Below are 15,042 nucleotides of genomic sequence, written 5' to 3'. Positions count from 1 at the left end.
CTGGTTACATCTAAAACATTTGTGGTTGTCTCCTCACTTGCCCTAGTCCATCCTTGGTCTACAACCTACAAAATGCCCCACTGGGGAAAGATGTCATGGCCGCTGACATGGCGCATCACAAAAAGATACAGACAGGTATGAGAGGTTGGCACAGCTCAAATATAGGCCTCAGTGAATGACAGAAAGGAAAGAAAAACATGCACTGCCAATGTAGAATAAAGGGCAAGACCAAGAGGTGATATGGTAGGTGTATGGAGTGCCCCAGAAAAACAAAGTACATGGGTACCCAGGTGCTAGAAAGTGACATATGTCTAGGGCACAAATATGTGATGTTTCTCTCAGGACGCTAGTGGGAAGTAGGTTGCCCAGTAGTTCCCAAGAAGTCCAAGCCCTTCTTATAGAAAACTATAGAGAAGCCATGGATTGCTGGGGAAAGGTAAAGACCACCAGGCCAACAACTTTTTATGGGGAAGAAGCAAGAAGACAGTCCTGGAGAGGCAGTCTTCTTAAAAAAAGTGATGGCTTATGAATACAGGGAAACTGGTGGTATGAATAACTCCAAAGGGAAAGACCAAAACCCTGTCGAGCATATTTATTTGATTTGATTTAATTTATTAAACATTTAACGAAAGAGTTCAAACACACTGTTCAAAAATATTTCAGTAATTATACTCATAGATAATAATTTACAAACTTAATACTGTAAAAGTACTGACAATGTAAACAATACAAAAAAATCTCTCAAATGTCAAAATGAAGAAAAATAAATGTAAAGTTGAAATACAAAAATATGACGGAAAATAATTAACTAATACAATAAACTGAGAGATCACACTAAAGTCCACAAGATGCAATATCAAAAATCATGAAATATAAAACTATAATTCAACAATAGAGGAGTCAAAAGAAAACAATGCTCAAAAGACAATCAAACTGAGCAACAGAGAACTACAAATATTACCAGAAGAAAACTACTGCAGAAAGCTTGGTAATGTCACTGCAATGAGGCAGTGGCAGTAGGTGTCTTAAATAGTTCTCAGGTAACCGAAGCCCTGTACCTGAGGGCTGTAACCAAATTAAAGTCCCCACTCCTATATACAATAATATAATTAACCAAACACAAAATAAACTTAACAGGCAAACAGCAATGAAAAATGATTAACAAATAGAAAAGTGTTATGCCAGTAAGAGAAGTGGGAAATGGACCACTACTGACACCGTTTCTTACAGAGCATTGTTTGGATGTTAGGTGATGTTTCTTTCAGCTAAAAAGCAAACGATTTCCTTCTTGGAAACTGGAAATAAAAGAGGAAACCAAAAAGTAAACTATACTGAACACTGAAATCAGTTTTTGTAAACCAGGGGTCTTAATCATAATCATTATCAGAAAAGAATTGCAAAGAGTTATTCACCATACTCCTACATTACAACTAGATTTAAAATGGCAAGATAAAGAAAGTGCTGAAAGCCGAAAGTGAGACTTTCAAAGAGCACTTGTTTACTGGTTGAATCTGTGTCTCAGACAAAGCAGTTTGCATCGCAGCACTACAATTTATCATCTTATATCACAAAGGCAGTCCTTAGCAACCAGCCAAGATCCCATAGCAACCATTAGTGGCTTTCACAGTGGTTTTGTGACACAGTTAAATTTAAACAAAAAAAAATTTAACCTCTCTTGAAGAAGGAAATTAAGTTCAAATTCATGTAGAAAAATAAAGCTAAAATTTCAAATTTCAAAAGGCAAAATTCTGTAAACCTTAAAAAATTATTCAGGGCACAAATAAAACAAGTTTCCCAATTCTTATCAAGAATAATTAACAAAGCTATGTCTAATGAATGAAAAAAAGAAGGAAACAAAAAAAAATAGCCAACTTAAAATCTTATAACTAAGGCCAACAGAGGGAACTTTAGCCTGTCATTCCTGTTGCATAGGTAGGGCTGCCCCACATGTGGAAGTAATTCAAGACTTGGCTGAAGGTGACCCTGAAACTGATAGAGTTTCAAGCCTTGTCCATGCCATAGTCTCACTAAGTCTAGACTAGGGAGGTGAGTTAGTGAGTGGGAGGAATAGACATCCCAGCTAATGAAGGTAAAGATACAAAGTGTGGGTGAGTAGATGAGCCAGCCTTTCTGGTAGACAGTGTTAAACTGTATGGGTAGGCCTAGAGGAGCTGCAAGTTTTGTTTTTTATTCTGTTCATTTTATACTTTATGTTTCTCTCTACATTTAACTTGCCATATTGTTTCTTTTATTTTGTAAAATCTTCTGTTTTTATGTGACTTGGCCTCCTTGGCATTATTCTATGCACATGTGCCTCTACAATAATGTCTCTTCTTTGCTTTGATTTATGTAAATATATGTGTATTCTGAAATAATAATAATGACATGAACTCTTGGAGTATTTCACTTGTACATTGTTTGAAGCAGAAACATATGTTGGTGAGCTGGGATAAAATCTGTAAAAGCTACAAGTGACATTGTGACATTAAAACTCTATAGACGAACACTAAGCAGACACATGTAAACATTAAATTTTGTTATTTTAATTCATTCTTTATTCATGCTAAATCAGAAGTAATACCTGTTGAGAATGTGGTCTCGGCCACTCGGCTGCGCTGCACACCTTTGAATGCTACTAAACGAACAATATAACGGACCCCCAACTCTAATCCTTCAAGGGTGTACCTCGTGTTTGAAGGGCCCAGTTGCTTCTCAGTCTCCTTTTTGGAATAAAAGTAATATATAACATTATTTTGTTACATTTACCATTTATATCAGCTACAATTCAATAGCTTCACTAAAAATATACTGTACTTTACAAAATATACAAGGCAGCTTGTAAAAAACTTAAGTGGATGTAAATATTCTTCACCATTCATATAAGACAACTCTATGTATGCTATTAAACTTTTCTCATTTCATAAAGATGTTTTCTGCATCTCATTGCAATTTTGACAAAATGTAAACTACATTCATTAGCCACTTACAATTTTAAAGTCAGGCCATTCATAATCTATTTTCTTTTGAAAGTCAGAATACATGTCACCCAATCTGTTTAATTAGCCCTTTTACTACAATTTTTCGAAAAGACAACATACAGTATTAATCAGCAGTGACCTGTACCCCTTTTCGAGGCAAATTTCTTATGTACATATTTTCCAGAACGTGTCATGAAGGACAGATGCAAGTTCAGGACTAGATTATATATATCTATCATACAAAGATTTGGAACAAATAAAACTTTTAAAGAAGTAAATGTGACCTAATGAAAAAAGCTTTTTTAATGGACGTTCGTCAATTTAATGTAAATATGTGCATTCTGAAATAATAATAATTCTTTTCATTTATGTAGCCTGCGGTGGGTTGGCACCCTGCCCAGGATTGGTTCCCTGCCTTGTGCCCTGTGTTGGCTGGGATTGGCTCCAGCAGACCCCCATGACCCTGTGTTCGGATTCAGCGGGTTGGAAAATGGATGGATGGATTTATGTAGCACTTTTCTCACTACTCAAAGTGCTTTGCAAACTCCACACAGGGAGAACACAGGACATAAACCCATGATCTCCTTATAACGAGGCAATAGCATTACCACAGTGCCACAGTACAAGTATCCTTTGAAAGATGATTGTAAAACAGACAACATATTGCAACATCATTTAAAAAAATGTAAAGTTTGGTGAGCATGTAAAATTCTATGGTGATTGCTGGTATTCACTGCTTAACATGGCCAGTAGCTCTTTTTCATTCTTCCTTACCTGTCCATTTCCATCAGCTCTCCTATAAGTCAGGATGTAACCATCAATAGAAGCACTGGGGGGAGTCCAAGTGACAATTCCGTTGCTTTGCTTCACATCAGTCACTTTCAGATTTGTTGGAGCATCAATATCTGAAAGAACCATACAAATACAATGATCTACATGAAATCACTGTTCCTTCATTGTTCTGGCAACAAGGTTACTAATTTTTGCAATAACTAGAAGAAAATAGTTAAGTTTTCCATATTGTTAGTTGAAAAACTATAAGATGTAACTTTAACACAAGAATGGTGTTTTTATTACCTTCAACATCTTTGAATTCTCATAGTGTATATGTTTAGAATTTAAATTTATGGGACTGTTGCCTACTGTATTTCACAATGTTCTTTAATTCTACCATATACCAGAACATTCCTACTTATTTCAGTAACCAAATGGCTGGATTTAACTGGGAATTTCAAATATGAGTTGAATCAGGCTGCGATGAACCCCAGCTGTGGTCTCTATTATAACAAGCAAGCCCCCATTCTGCCTATAAAGACCATCATCTAAGGGAATAAAATGTACACAACTTTCATAATCCAGCCTTGCTCATTTTTTTGATGACAATATATATCATTCAATCAATCATTGAAACCTTTATGACCAAAATTGAATAGCTGGAAGCAAGTGAGTATTTTGGAAACATTGAATACAAGTTAGCAATCAAAGTAGGATGTGATTTATTTTCTTTGAAAGTCACACTACCATATACTGTACACGTCCATTAACTCAAACCAGGCCACTTTTCATTGACTTAATGAACCTGACATGCACATGTTTGGGATGTAGAAGAAAAGTGGTGAGTGACAAGGCCATAAGTCTAACCCATGTGTATAGAAGTATAAGGCAGCATGATGACCTCTGTGCCATCTTTCAAATGACGGGACCTGAACAGAGCAGAGAGGTGTTAGTGGGAGCCTACTCTAATCTAGGGAATTCATGAAAACCATCAGTGAAGCAAATCCAGATCTCATCCTAGTCATTTATATCATGATAATGGATAATGTAAATGTTAATGTTTGAAAAAACAAAAATCTAAAATCTACAGACTGGCAGAAACAGTTATGGCGACACAAGCAATTCGACACTAATTAAATCTGAAAGGAGATTTAATAGCAGTAATTCTCACATATGAACAACATAGTTTTTTCTTGATGTACTACCTGTATATTTTTCACTTAGCTTTTGCCCAAGGTAGTGGTGTGCTGATCATAATGTTTGTTCTATTCGCACTCATGTGTGACTTAAACCCCAATAAATCAGGCACTATTAGCTTGTTTAAAAAAACGACAAATGTAATGAATAATTCCTGTATGTAGATTCATAGCTGATAGGGTCAGAATTGTCACAAGTACACAAATGACATTGTTACTTGCATCATGCATGTGCCAATCAATGACTCATCTGGCCATCATTTCAACTCCCCTATTCAAATGTGTACACAGCAAGTTAAAAACAAGCTGATTGGTTACTTCACTGTGCTCTTAAAGTATTCATGGGACTTCAATAATTATAATTCTGACTTCAAGGTAAGGTAGTTATTTCAGATAAAGGTGACATAGGTTTCGAGGTAAGTTATTACTATTTACTAATCATGGTGACAGAGAATAACAATAATGGACTATCTTAAAGACAGACCTCAGTATGTGCGTCTTGGGAACTGCACGTCTGACATTGTGGTCAGCAACACAGGAGCGCCACAGGGGACTGTACTTTCTCCGGTCCTGTTCAGCCTATATACATCGGACTTCCAATACAACTCGGAGTCCTGCCATGTGCAAAAGTTCGCTGATGACACTGCTATCGTGGGCTGCATCAGGAATGGGCTGGAGGAGAAGTATAGGGACCTAATCAATGACTTTGTTAAATGGTGCGGCTCAAACCACCTACACCTGAACACCAGCAAAACCAAAGAGCTGGTGGTGGATTTTAGGAGGCCCAGACCCCTCATAGACCCAGTGATCATCAAAGGTGACTGTGCAGATGGTGCAGACCTATAAATATCTGGGAGTGCAGCTGGATGATAAATTAGACTGGACTGCCAATACTGATGCGCTGTGCAAGAAAGGACAGAGCCGGTTATACTACCTTAGAAGGCTGGCGTCCTTCAACATTTGCAATAAGATGCTGCAGATGTTCTATCAGACAGTTGTGGCGAGCGCCCTCTTCTACGCAGTGGTGTGCTGGGGAGGCAGCATTAAGAGGAAAGACGCCTCACGCCTGGACAAACTGGTGAGGAAGGCAAGCTCTATTGTTGGCATGGAGCTGGACAGTTTAACATCTGTGGCAGAGCGAAGGGCGCTCAGCAGGCTCCTACCAATTATGGAGAATCCACTGCATCCACTTAATAGTATCATCTCCAGACAGAAGAGCAGCTTCAGCGACAGACTGCTGTCACTGTCCTGCTCCACTGACAGATTGAGGAGATCGTTCCTCCCCCAAACTATGCGACTCTTTAATTCCATCCGGGGGGGTAAACGTTAACATTTAACATTATACATAGTTGCTGTCTTTTTTTCACCTGCATTATTATTATTCTTTAATTTAATATTATTTATTGTATCAGTATGCTGCTGCTGAAGAATGTGAATTTCCCATTGGGATTAATAAAGTATCTATCTATCTATCTATCTATCTATCTATCTATCTATCTATCTATCTATCTATCTATCTATCTATCTATCTATCTATCTATCTATCTATCTAATGTACAACTTAGTGATAGCAGGTACAAAGCCTGTTTTGGCCATTAATTCCAAACAATAGCATACCATCAAAATTATTATCTGATCTGAAGTGGTCAGTTATAACAATAATGCACATTTTTTAATACAAGTCCAAATTTATGTTGTTCAGTTTTGTAATCTAAACATAATTATACCCATGTCTGGTTTAAAATGTCATGCCTAAAGGTTGAATTGGAATAAGTAAAAGAAAAGAAATAAAATAAAGAGAAAATTGAAACAGGCAAAGGTCAAAAGCAAGAAGATCAAAATTTTGAGCATCAAAATCTAAACAAAAATGCTCAAAAATACAAATGTATAAACAAGAGTCTAACTGTTATAGAATTCTTTAGCTTTAAACTATGAATAATCAAAATCAACATTTTTAAAAAAAATGCAAGTATGAACAACAAGTCTTAAAAAGCGGTGAGGCAACATGTGACACGTTAGCAAAAGGAGTCATCACTGACAAAAACATGACTAAGGACATGTAAAGAAAGTGGCAAAATGGCAACAATCTTGGGAAAAATAGAGAAAAAAATGCTGTCACCAAAATGTTAAAAGCTACCTTTTTAAATTGTGTTGAAAAATGTAAATATAAAAACACAAACAGAGTTCTACACATTCAGGACAATTACTTCATAACTGTTTAATGTTATTTGTGGTACTTGAATATCTCTTCTAAAATAAGATTTTAGTAAATACATGAGCACCTGCCTATATAAACTATAAATAAATCCGACCCCTTGGAGAGGACCACCCAGATGGACTAAAGACAGGAACGATCAACATATACAGGTATGTCTGATAGCAGTGCACGACTGTTTAACACAACTGATCAAATCTAGCATTACTTTTCACAGAACAGAACAAGTCACTGTCTGCGTGACATTAACCTTAATTTCAGAGATACTATGAACCACTTTGTGACACCTCAGCTCAGACAGCAGTGACTTGTCTGGTGTTTAGAATCAATGCCCTGGACACTGTGTCATTGATTCAGCTTTAGTGATGAATCTCATTTCTGTCTGGGAAGGTGTGATGGGTGAAATTGGCAAGCATACATTGTAGAGAAAAAGCTCTTCCAGAGATCGCTGTCAAGTGGCATACACTACCAGTGCCTGATGTAAAGGGTTGGAGAGCTCTATAATCCAGACAGCAGGTCTGGATTGGTTATTATGAAGGAATCTTAACTTTTCAGAAGTATGTCATGTAGCATGATAATGTGTGACTAGATACTGCTGCTATCACTAGAGAGTTTCTGTAAAACATCACAACTCCTGTGCGTGACTTGTCAGGTACCCTGACCTGGAACCAGTCAATAGGTATAGAACACTAATTAAACATATGCAGATTCTGACCCTCACTGAACTACAACTTTAGTCTAGCTGAGCAACAGAAAAGTATCCACACCCTCATCAAGTCAAAGTAACATTCAAGCATGTACTGTATTTTGGCAAATAATGGACATACCACTTAATGACTTTTTTTGGAATAAATTATTGAAATTTGCATATGTAATTATTTGAAAGAAACTAGAAGTTACCTTCGGCCGATACTGACATACATCTGCCAGCTAGAGGCTAAAAGGCTGAATGTTAATGTGCATTACTGCGTGTATAATATTGTTTTCAAAATTATAGTTTTCAGGAAATTAGGATTTGTTGTTAAAAATTAAAGCAAATACAGTCATATGAAAAAGTTTGGGAACCCCCTGTTAATTCTTTGGATTTTTGTTTATCACTGGCTGAGCTTTCAAAGTAGCAACTTCCTTTTAATATATGACATGCCTTATGGAAACAGCAGTATTTCAGCAGTGTCATTAAGTTTATTAGATTAACAGAAAATATGCAATATGCATCATAACAAATTTAGACAGGTGCATACTTTTGGGCAACCCAACAGAGATATTACATCAATACTTAGTTGAGCCTCTTTTTGCAAATATAACAGCCTCTAGACGCCTCCTATAGCCTTTGATGAGTGTCTGGATTCTGGATGGAGGTATTTTCGGCCATTCTTCCATACAAAATATCTCCATTTCAGTTAAATTTGATGGCTGCCGAGCATGGACAGCCTGCTTCAAATCATCCCATAGATTTTCGATGATATTCAAGTCAGGGGACTGTGACTGCCATTCCAGAACATTGTACTTCTCCCTCTGCATGAATGAATGTAGATTTCAAACTGTGTTTTGGGTCATTATCTTGTTGGAATATCCAACCCCTGCGTAACTTCAACTTTGTGACTGATGCATGAACATTATCCTGAAGAATTTGTTGGTATTGGGTTGAATTCATCCGACCCTCGACTTTAACAAGGGCCCCAGTCCCTGAACTAGCCACACAGCCCCACAGCATGATGGAACCTCCACCAAATTTGACGGTAAGGTGTTTTTCTTGGAATGTGGTGTTCTTCTTCCGCCATGCAAATCGCTTTTTGTTATGAACAAATAACTCAATTTTTGTCTCACAAGTCCAAAGCACTTTGTTGCAAAATGAATCTGTCTTGTCTAAATGAGCATTTGCATACAACAAGTGACTCTGTTTGTGGCATGAGTGCAGAAAGGGCTTCTTTCTCATCACCCTGCCATACAGATGTTCTTTGTGCAAATTGCGCTGAATTGTAAGACAATGTACAGATACACCATCTGCAGCAAGATGTTCTTGCAGGTCTTTGGAGGTGATCTGTGGGTTGTCTGTAACCATTCTCACAATCCTGCACATATGCCGCTCCTGTATTTTTCTTGGCCTGCCAGACCTGGTTTAACAGCAACTGTGCCTGTGGCCTTTCATTTTCTGATTACATTCCTTACAGTTGAAACTGACAGTTTAAACCTCTGAGATAGCTTTTTGTAGCCTTCCCCTAAACCATGATACTGAACAATCTTTGTTTTCAGATCTTTTGAGAGTTGCTTTGAGGATCCCATGCTGTCACCCTTCAGAGGAGAGTCAAAGGGAAGCACAACTTGCAATTGACCACCTTAAATACCTTTTCTCATGATTGTCCAATCAAGTTCAAGGCTTAATGAGCTAATCCAACCAATTTGGTGTTGCAAGTAATCAGTATTGAGCAGTTGCATGCATTCAAATCAACAAAATTACAAGGGGACTCAAATTTTTGCACAGCCAGTTTTTCACATTTGATTTCATTTCATACAACTAAATACTGCTTCACTAAAAATCTTTTTTCGGAAAACACCCCAGTACTCAGATGTTCCTAGGAAATGTTGAAAGTAGAGTAAATTATTATGCAGGCTGAGAGGTGTTCCCAAGCTTTTTAATATGACTGTATTTGTGAAGTAAGAGAAATACACTATATCTTCAAAGCTACATGAAATTTGCTGTTGAATTGTACTGTCATTTTGTTTAGGTCTGAAAGTTTATAAGAGGACCCAGCCTTAGTGCACTAATGTGTACCTACATGTATATTTAACGGCTTGTCTTATGCATCTGTAATTAATAGTACTGTATGATTGTTGTGCTTCTTTAGTTTCCTACTGAGATCAAAGCATTTTTTAATCTGGTATCTGTGTTCTCAGTTAACAATGTCTCTCTGTCATATATTTACAGTATATTGAATCAACTTCAATTTAAAAGCATTAGTTTAAAAAATCTCATATTTAAATAGTGCCAAACTACTTCACCCATAATTGAAGATCATCTGACAAAATAAGCACACTAATCTTACAAAATGGAAAGAAAGATGTTTTGGTGTCTGGTGCACTGCTTTGCACTCTTAAGGGTAATGAGTTGTCGGAGACCTCAGGCTCTGCACACTGGTGTGTGTGTCACGCATTCAGTACCGGCCTGCTCATATGAAACTACAGGACATGCTTACAGCTCAGTACTAACGTGTCATTTAAACATGGCCAACAACCAGATGCAACAAGACACAAGAAAATATTGTATTTCTTGTATTTGACAATGGAAAAAGTCAAAACCCATTGGTAAATTTAAAAATAACACCCCCAGAAAATGTAGCTAGCAAAGAGAGAAACACATACAGTTAATAACCCCAAAGTTTAAAACTGTTGCAAATATGCACACATTTTAAAACAACAAACAAATGGAAATAATAAATATACATAAAATTGTATTGACAGAACCTATCTTTGTGTATATTCATATTATCATCAAATACAACATAAACCACATTGCTAAATCAAATTCCAAAACAATAAAGTGCCAAACACAATACTTGGAAGATGTATTAAGAAATGGATTGAAACACAGAATAAAATATCATGTAAGATTAAACAGAATAGATAGATAGATAGATAGATAGATAGATAGATAGATAGATAGATAGATAGATAGATAGATAGATAGATAGATAGATAGATAGATAGATAGATAGTACATATTATTATCTAGAAATTGAAAAAATGTATGTAAAAAAGGTAATGCCCTTTGGCAGTATTGTTAGATAAAAGACTTAGGTTTAAAAATATTCTTTTATTATAACTGTAATGCAGAGCGACTCACTAAATCCATGTCAGACATCATCCAATTATAAATAATAACCCACAAGTCACAGCATATATCACTCAATCAAATATAATTTAAGAGAAGATCATCTGAAAGAAGTGAAAGAAATCTCACATTAGACAAAGAAAACAGGAGGCAGGATCACATAAAAATCAAAGCTGACTATTGTAAACATTTTAGAAACATAAAATGTTCAGATCTGGGTAAAATCAAATTACGATTCCTGACCATTAAAAAGGAAATTCCATGTAATTGTTTATCTTGTTTAATAACAAGCTACATTGGGAGTGACAGAAAACATTTAAGTAACATTATAGTGTAGCTGTCTGTGTTACGGTTAGCCTTGTCACACTCACTGAATGTGTTTCTTGTAAAAATAATTTGCTTTCCTGAGTATATTGAGATTTTTCACAGTGCCATTGCTCTGGGTCACTACAGATATAGAACTATGACTATTGCACCACCTGCTGACCAAAATTGGTATCACAGACATGCTTGTCATTAAACAGAACATGTATTGAAACAAAGTCACATTACCACAACACCTCTCAAAATATGTTGATAGTGACATGGCAAAGTGAAATGTTACCTTTGATAAATAACATTTGTTCAAAATTTGTAATTACAGTCTTTAAATTTACATCCATAGGATTACAATTAATTAACTCATTAGGAAGCAGTAATAAATGTCAAGTTATCTGAGTGCTCCTTGTAATTAGAATATTTCATATCAGTATTGGTTTTATTATTACTATAAAGACATGTTTAATGATGTTTGTTCTGACAGTTGTGCATTTCTGTAAAAATTAGTCCAAGTAAAGCACTCTCATGTCACAGGCTGGTCTTTTTTCTTTTTCTTTGAAAAATCCAACCTGCTCTTATTTCCTGGTTATATATATATATTATACTGTGTATGTATATATATATATATATATATATATATATATATATATATATATATATGAAAATGTATATATTTGTAAAAGAAAGTAGTAATATATCATTGTGATAAATAAAATATATAAAAAATTAAATGATTTAAAGAAATTGTAATACAGTATATTAAGTCATAATATGGCATGATGTGGCCTTAGTAATTAAAGCACTGGACTGTCAGTGCCCACCACTGACTCAGTGTGTGAACTAACTGGACATATTTGCATGGTGCTAAATGATATATATATATATATATATATATATATATTAATAAATATATTATTATTATTATTATTATTATTGAAGGAGATGTTACAGGTACAGATACTGTATGTGCTGACTAGGATGTGATATCTGCTAAAGAAAATATTCAGAACCAGTAACAGCAGACTACACGATAACGTGCAGTGAATACATTTGACTTATACTTTTCATCCTCTTTCTCTGTATGTTTAACATTCATTTGCTCAGATGATGCGCTTGCTGCTTCCTGAGCAGCTCTTCTTTTCTCCACCCTTAGTTGGCATCTTTTCACGTTAAAACTGATTGAATCAGTGTTTGTATTGCAATTACTTAGTATGTTTTTCTTTAATTTTTCACTTAAGCTGGCACTTAAGTGTTCAATCTGCCTCAAGAATGATTCAAGATATGAAGAGGTAGGGTAAGTGACGGCGAAGGTGGTAGGGATGAGAATGGTGCCCATACACATGTGCCGCATGGCCGCAATGCTGCCCGCTGCAGAGAGTTGATTCTACAATAAAATAAAATAAAAATAAAAAGAGGAATAACAATCATCACCCCAAAAGCGGACAGTAGAGGTCATGTAGTATATGTGTACCAAATTTCAGGTCAATAGGTCAAACAGTTTTCGAGCTACAGGTGATTTAAAATTCTGGACAGACAAACAGACAGCCACGGTGGCGTATTATACCAGAAGACATTAGAATAAGCTACCCTATATCATGAGGAAGCTTGAACTTTAGTGAAGCTCTTGAGGTTTGGAAGATTGCAGTGTTTCTTGAAATCAAGACAACATTCGCAGACTTTGTCTTCTATGAAGGCAGGAGAGTTACATGAGCTACAGATGGCAGACTTAAACATTCAAGACTTTTAATACAGACAAAAGCACATAGTTGGTCCTATGGAAATCATTTTCCCTTTATTATTTCAATAATAATACACAAAAAATACAAAAATAAAGCTCTCAGTGAAACAGTCAATAAAGACGTCACCACTCCTAACCTCTAAGTTCAAAGATTAAGTCAGCAGGTGACATGATGTAAATGATTCACTAAGAGAAAACCTTTACACATTTTCTGCAGTAGTCCCCACTTCCCTAAATTCTGGGTATAGCTGAATGGAAGCTGCATGACATGGTGAACACATGGAGACTCTGCTAAAGCAAAAACAAATTTCTTTCTGTGCTGTATTCTACTTGTCTGCAACTGATGAGGTTGTTCTGATATCACTTTTTACTTTTAATATGTTATTGTTTCATTCTCTACAGATGTGGTGTGTATTTGTGTTTTTATCCTGAGTGGGAAGGTGCTCTTGCACTCCTCCATGTCTCCTCTCTGTTATAGCCATGTTAGTATTATAAACTCTGTTCCTCTTACATTATATGTGCTATATCATGGAAAGCTGCTTCTTGGCAGATGGTAGCAGAAGCATGAAATATACAGCACCTTTTAAATAAAAGACTGTTCACAGCAGCAGCAGTAGTGACCATATGATTTTGATAACAGTGTATTCAAACTTATCCATAGGTATTTTGAAAAAAAAAACTATTTTTACAGAAAGCTGAATAGTAAATCTCCTCAGATGTGTCATATCTGGCCACCGTTATGAGAAAATATGTCATATTAAAATAGGCAACTCATGGCTAGATTGTCATAATCTTTTTTCAGTATTTTTCCGCCCTGTTGTAAGCAGCCATGCAAAAAATAGAAATAATTAGGTTGATGAAGATTTTTACACATTCATCCACACATTGAAAGAATGCTCTTAATTCTATTTTGGGGTCCCCAGGACCTGGTGCCAATCTTAATGTCACTGAGTGAAAGGCAACAAACGGCCATGGAAGGGGTTTCAGTCTATCATAAGACACACTCACTCTGGCATCCAATGAGACCATTTTAATTACCAATCAGCCTAACTTGAGTGTCTTTTAGATGTTAGAATAAAATTGGTGCACAAAGAGAACAAAAACTCAGGTTAAATGTGCAAACTTTGGTGTGACACTCGGTCATCTCGAACCATAAAGCAGTAGCACTAACTGATGAACTACTGTGCTACCCCTACATGCATGCAGGAAGTGATAGAATAAAATTGCTATTACCTTTACCAACTTTTTGGAATAAAAAATGAACCAGTGTAGCGAGTCAGTAAAATATATTTCTCAGTCCATTGGGAACACTTTTCTATTTTATTTATGCAAGTGGATAGGAGGTGAAAAATTTTGCCATCTTTGCCTCATCCAATAAGTATAGCTCATTTTTACTGTAATAATTACTTTGTTACTACAATACAACTTGAGCACTGTATATTATAATGCTTACTCAATTAATAAAATGGTATCTTTTTTATATTTTAAATCATTGCCTTCTGAGAAGAGTTCCTGTGTCCTTCCAGAATTTGCAGGTTACCCGTTGCCGATTAGGTTTCTTCCATCATTGTGGTTAGCTTCATTGGCAAATCTAAACTAGTGCGAGTGTTTTCACAAGTGTATGGTGTGGATGGATGGTGTCCTAATCCATGTTTGAACCTCCTTTGTCACTCCATACTAAAAAAATATAACTAGAAGGGATTAATGGGTGATAGAATGACCTGTAGGACTGGCCATACAGATGCAGCTTTATAGCTGGTGTGTGTAAATGTAGAAGCTCCACAGAATGAGTAATTTATGCAGCCGCAGACTGACTACTAAACCACATGCATTTTAGAGATAAAATGACTAGAAGGGACAGCCACCAATTCAAGATGGAGAGGTAGTCAATTACTTTAGATTTGGGGAAGAGAACATCACACCACAGCTGTTAATAAAATCTTGAAAATAGAATGCCTCTAAGATATGACTTTTCTCACCACCAGCAATGTTAA

The 15,042-nt window shown here is 36.0% G+C and overlaps 1 protein-coding gene across 10 annotated transcripts in view; it reads right to left on the bottom strand.

Annotated features, from left to right (window-relative positions):
• The window catches only part of LOC114659079 (tenascin-N), a 145,159-nt gene that overhangs the window by 25,244 nt on the left and 104,873 nt on the right, over positions 1–15,042 (bottom strand). For all 10 annotated transcript variants that reach the window (XM_051933123.1, XM_051933124.1, XM_051933126.1 and 7 more), the window contains 2 exons: positions 3,753–3,883; positions 2,582–2,720 (listed from right to left, as the gene is read on the bottom strand). In XM_051933123.1, coding sequence (XP_051789083.1) covers positions 2,582–2,720; positions 3,753–3,883 — 270 coding nt within the window. The remainder of the gene's footprint in view (positions 1–2,581; positions 2,721–3,752; positions 3,884–15,042) is intronic.

The sequence above is a fragment of the Erpetoichthys calabaricus genome, chromosome 10 (genome assembly GCF_900747795.2).
Source record: "Erpetoichthys calabaricus chromosome 10, fErpCal1.3, whole genome shotgun sequence".
Taxonomy (NCBI): domain Eukaryota; kingdom Metazoa; phylum Chordata; class Cladistia; order Polypteriformes; family Polypteridae; genus Erpetoichthys; species Erpetoichthys calabaricus.
This window is presented reverse-complemented; position numbering and strand designations above follow the sequence as displayed.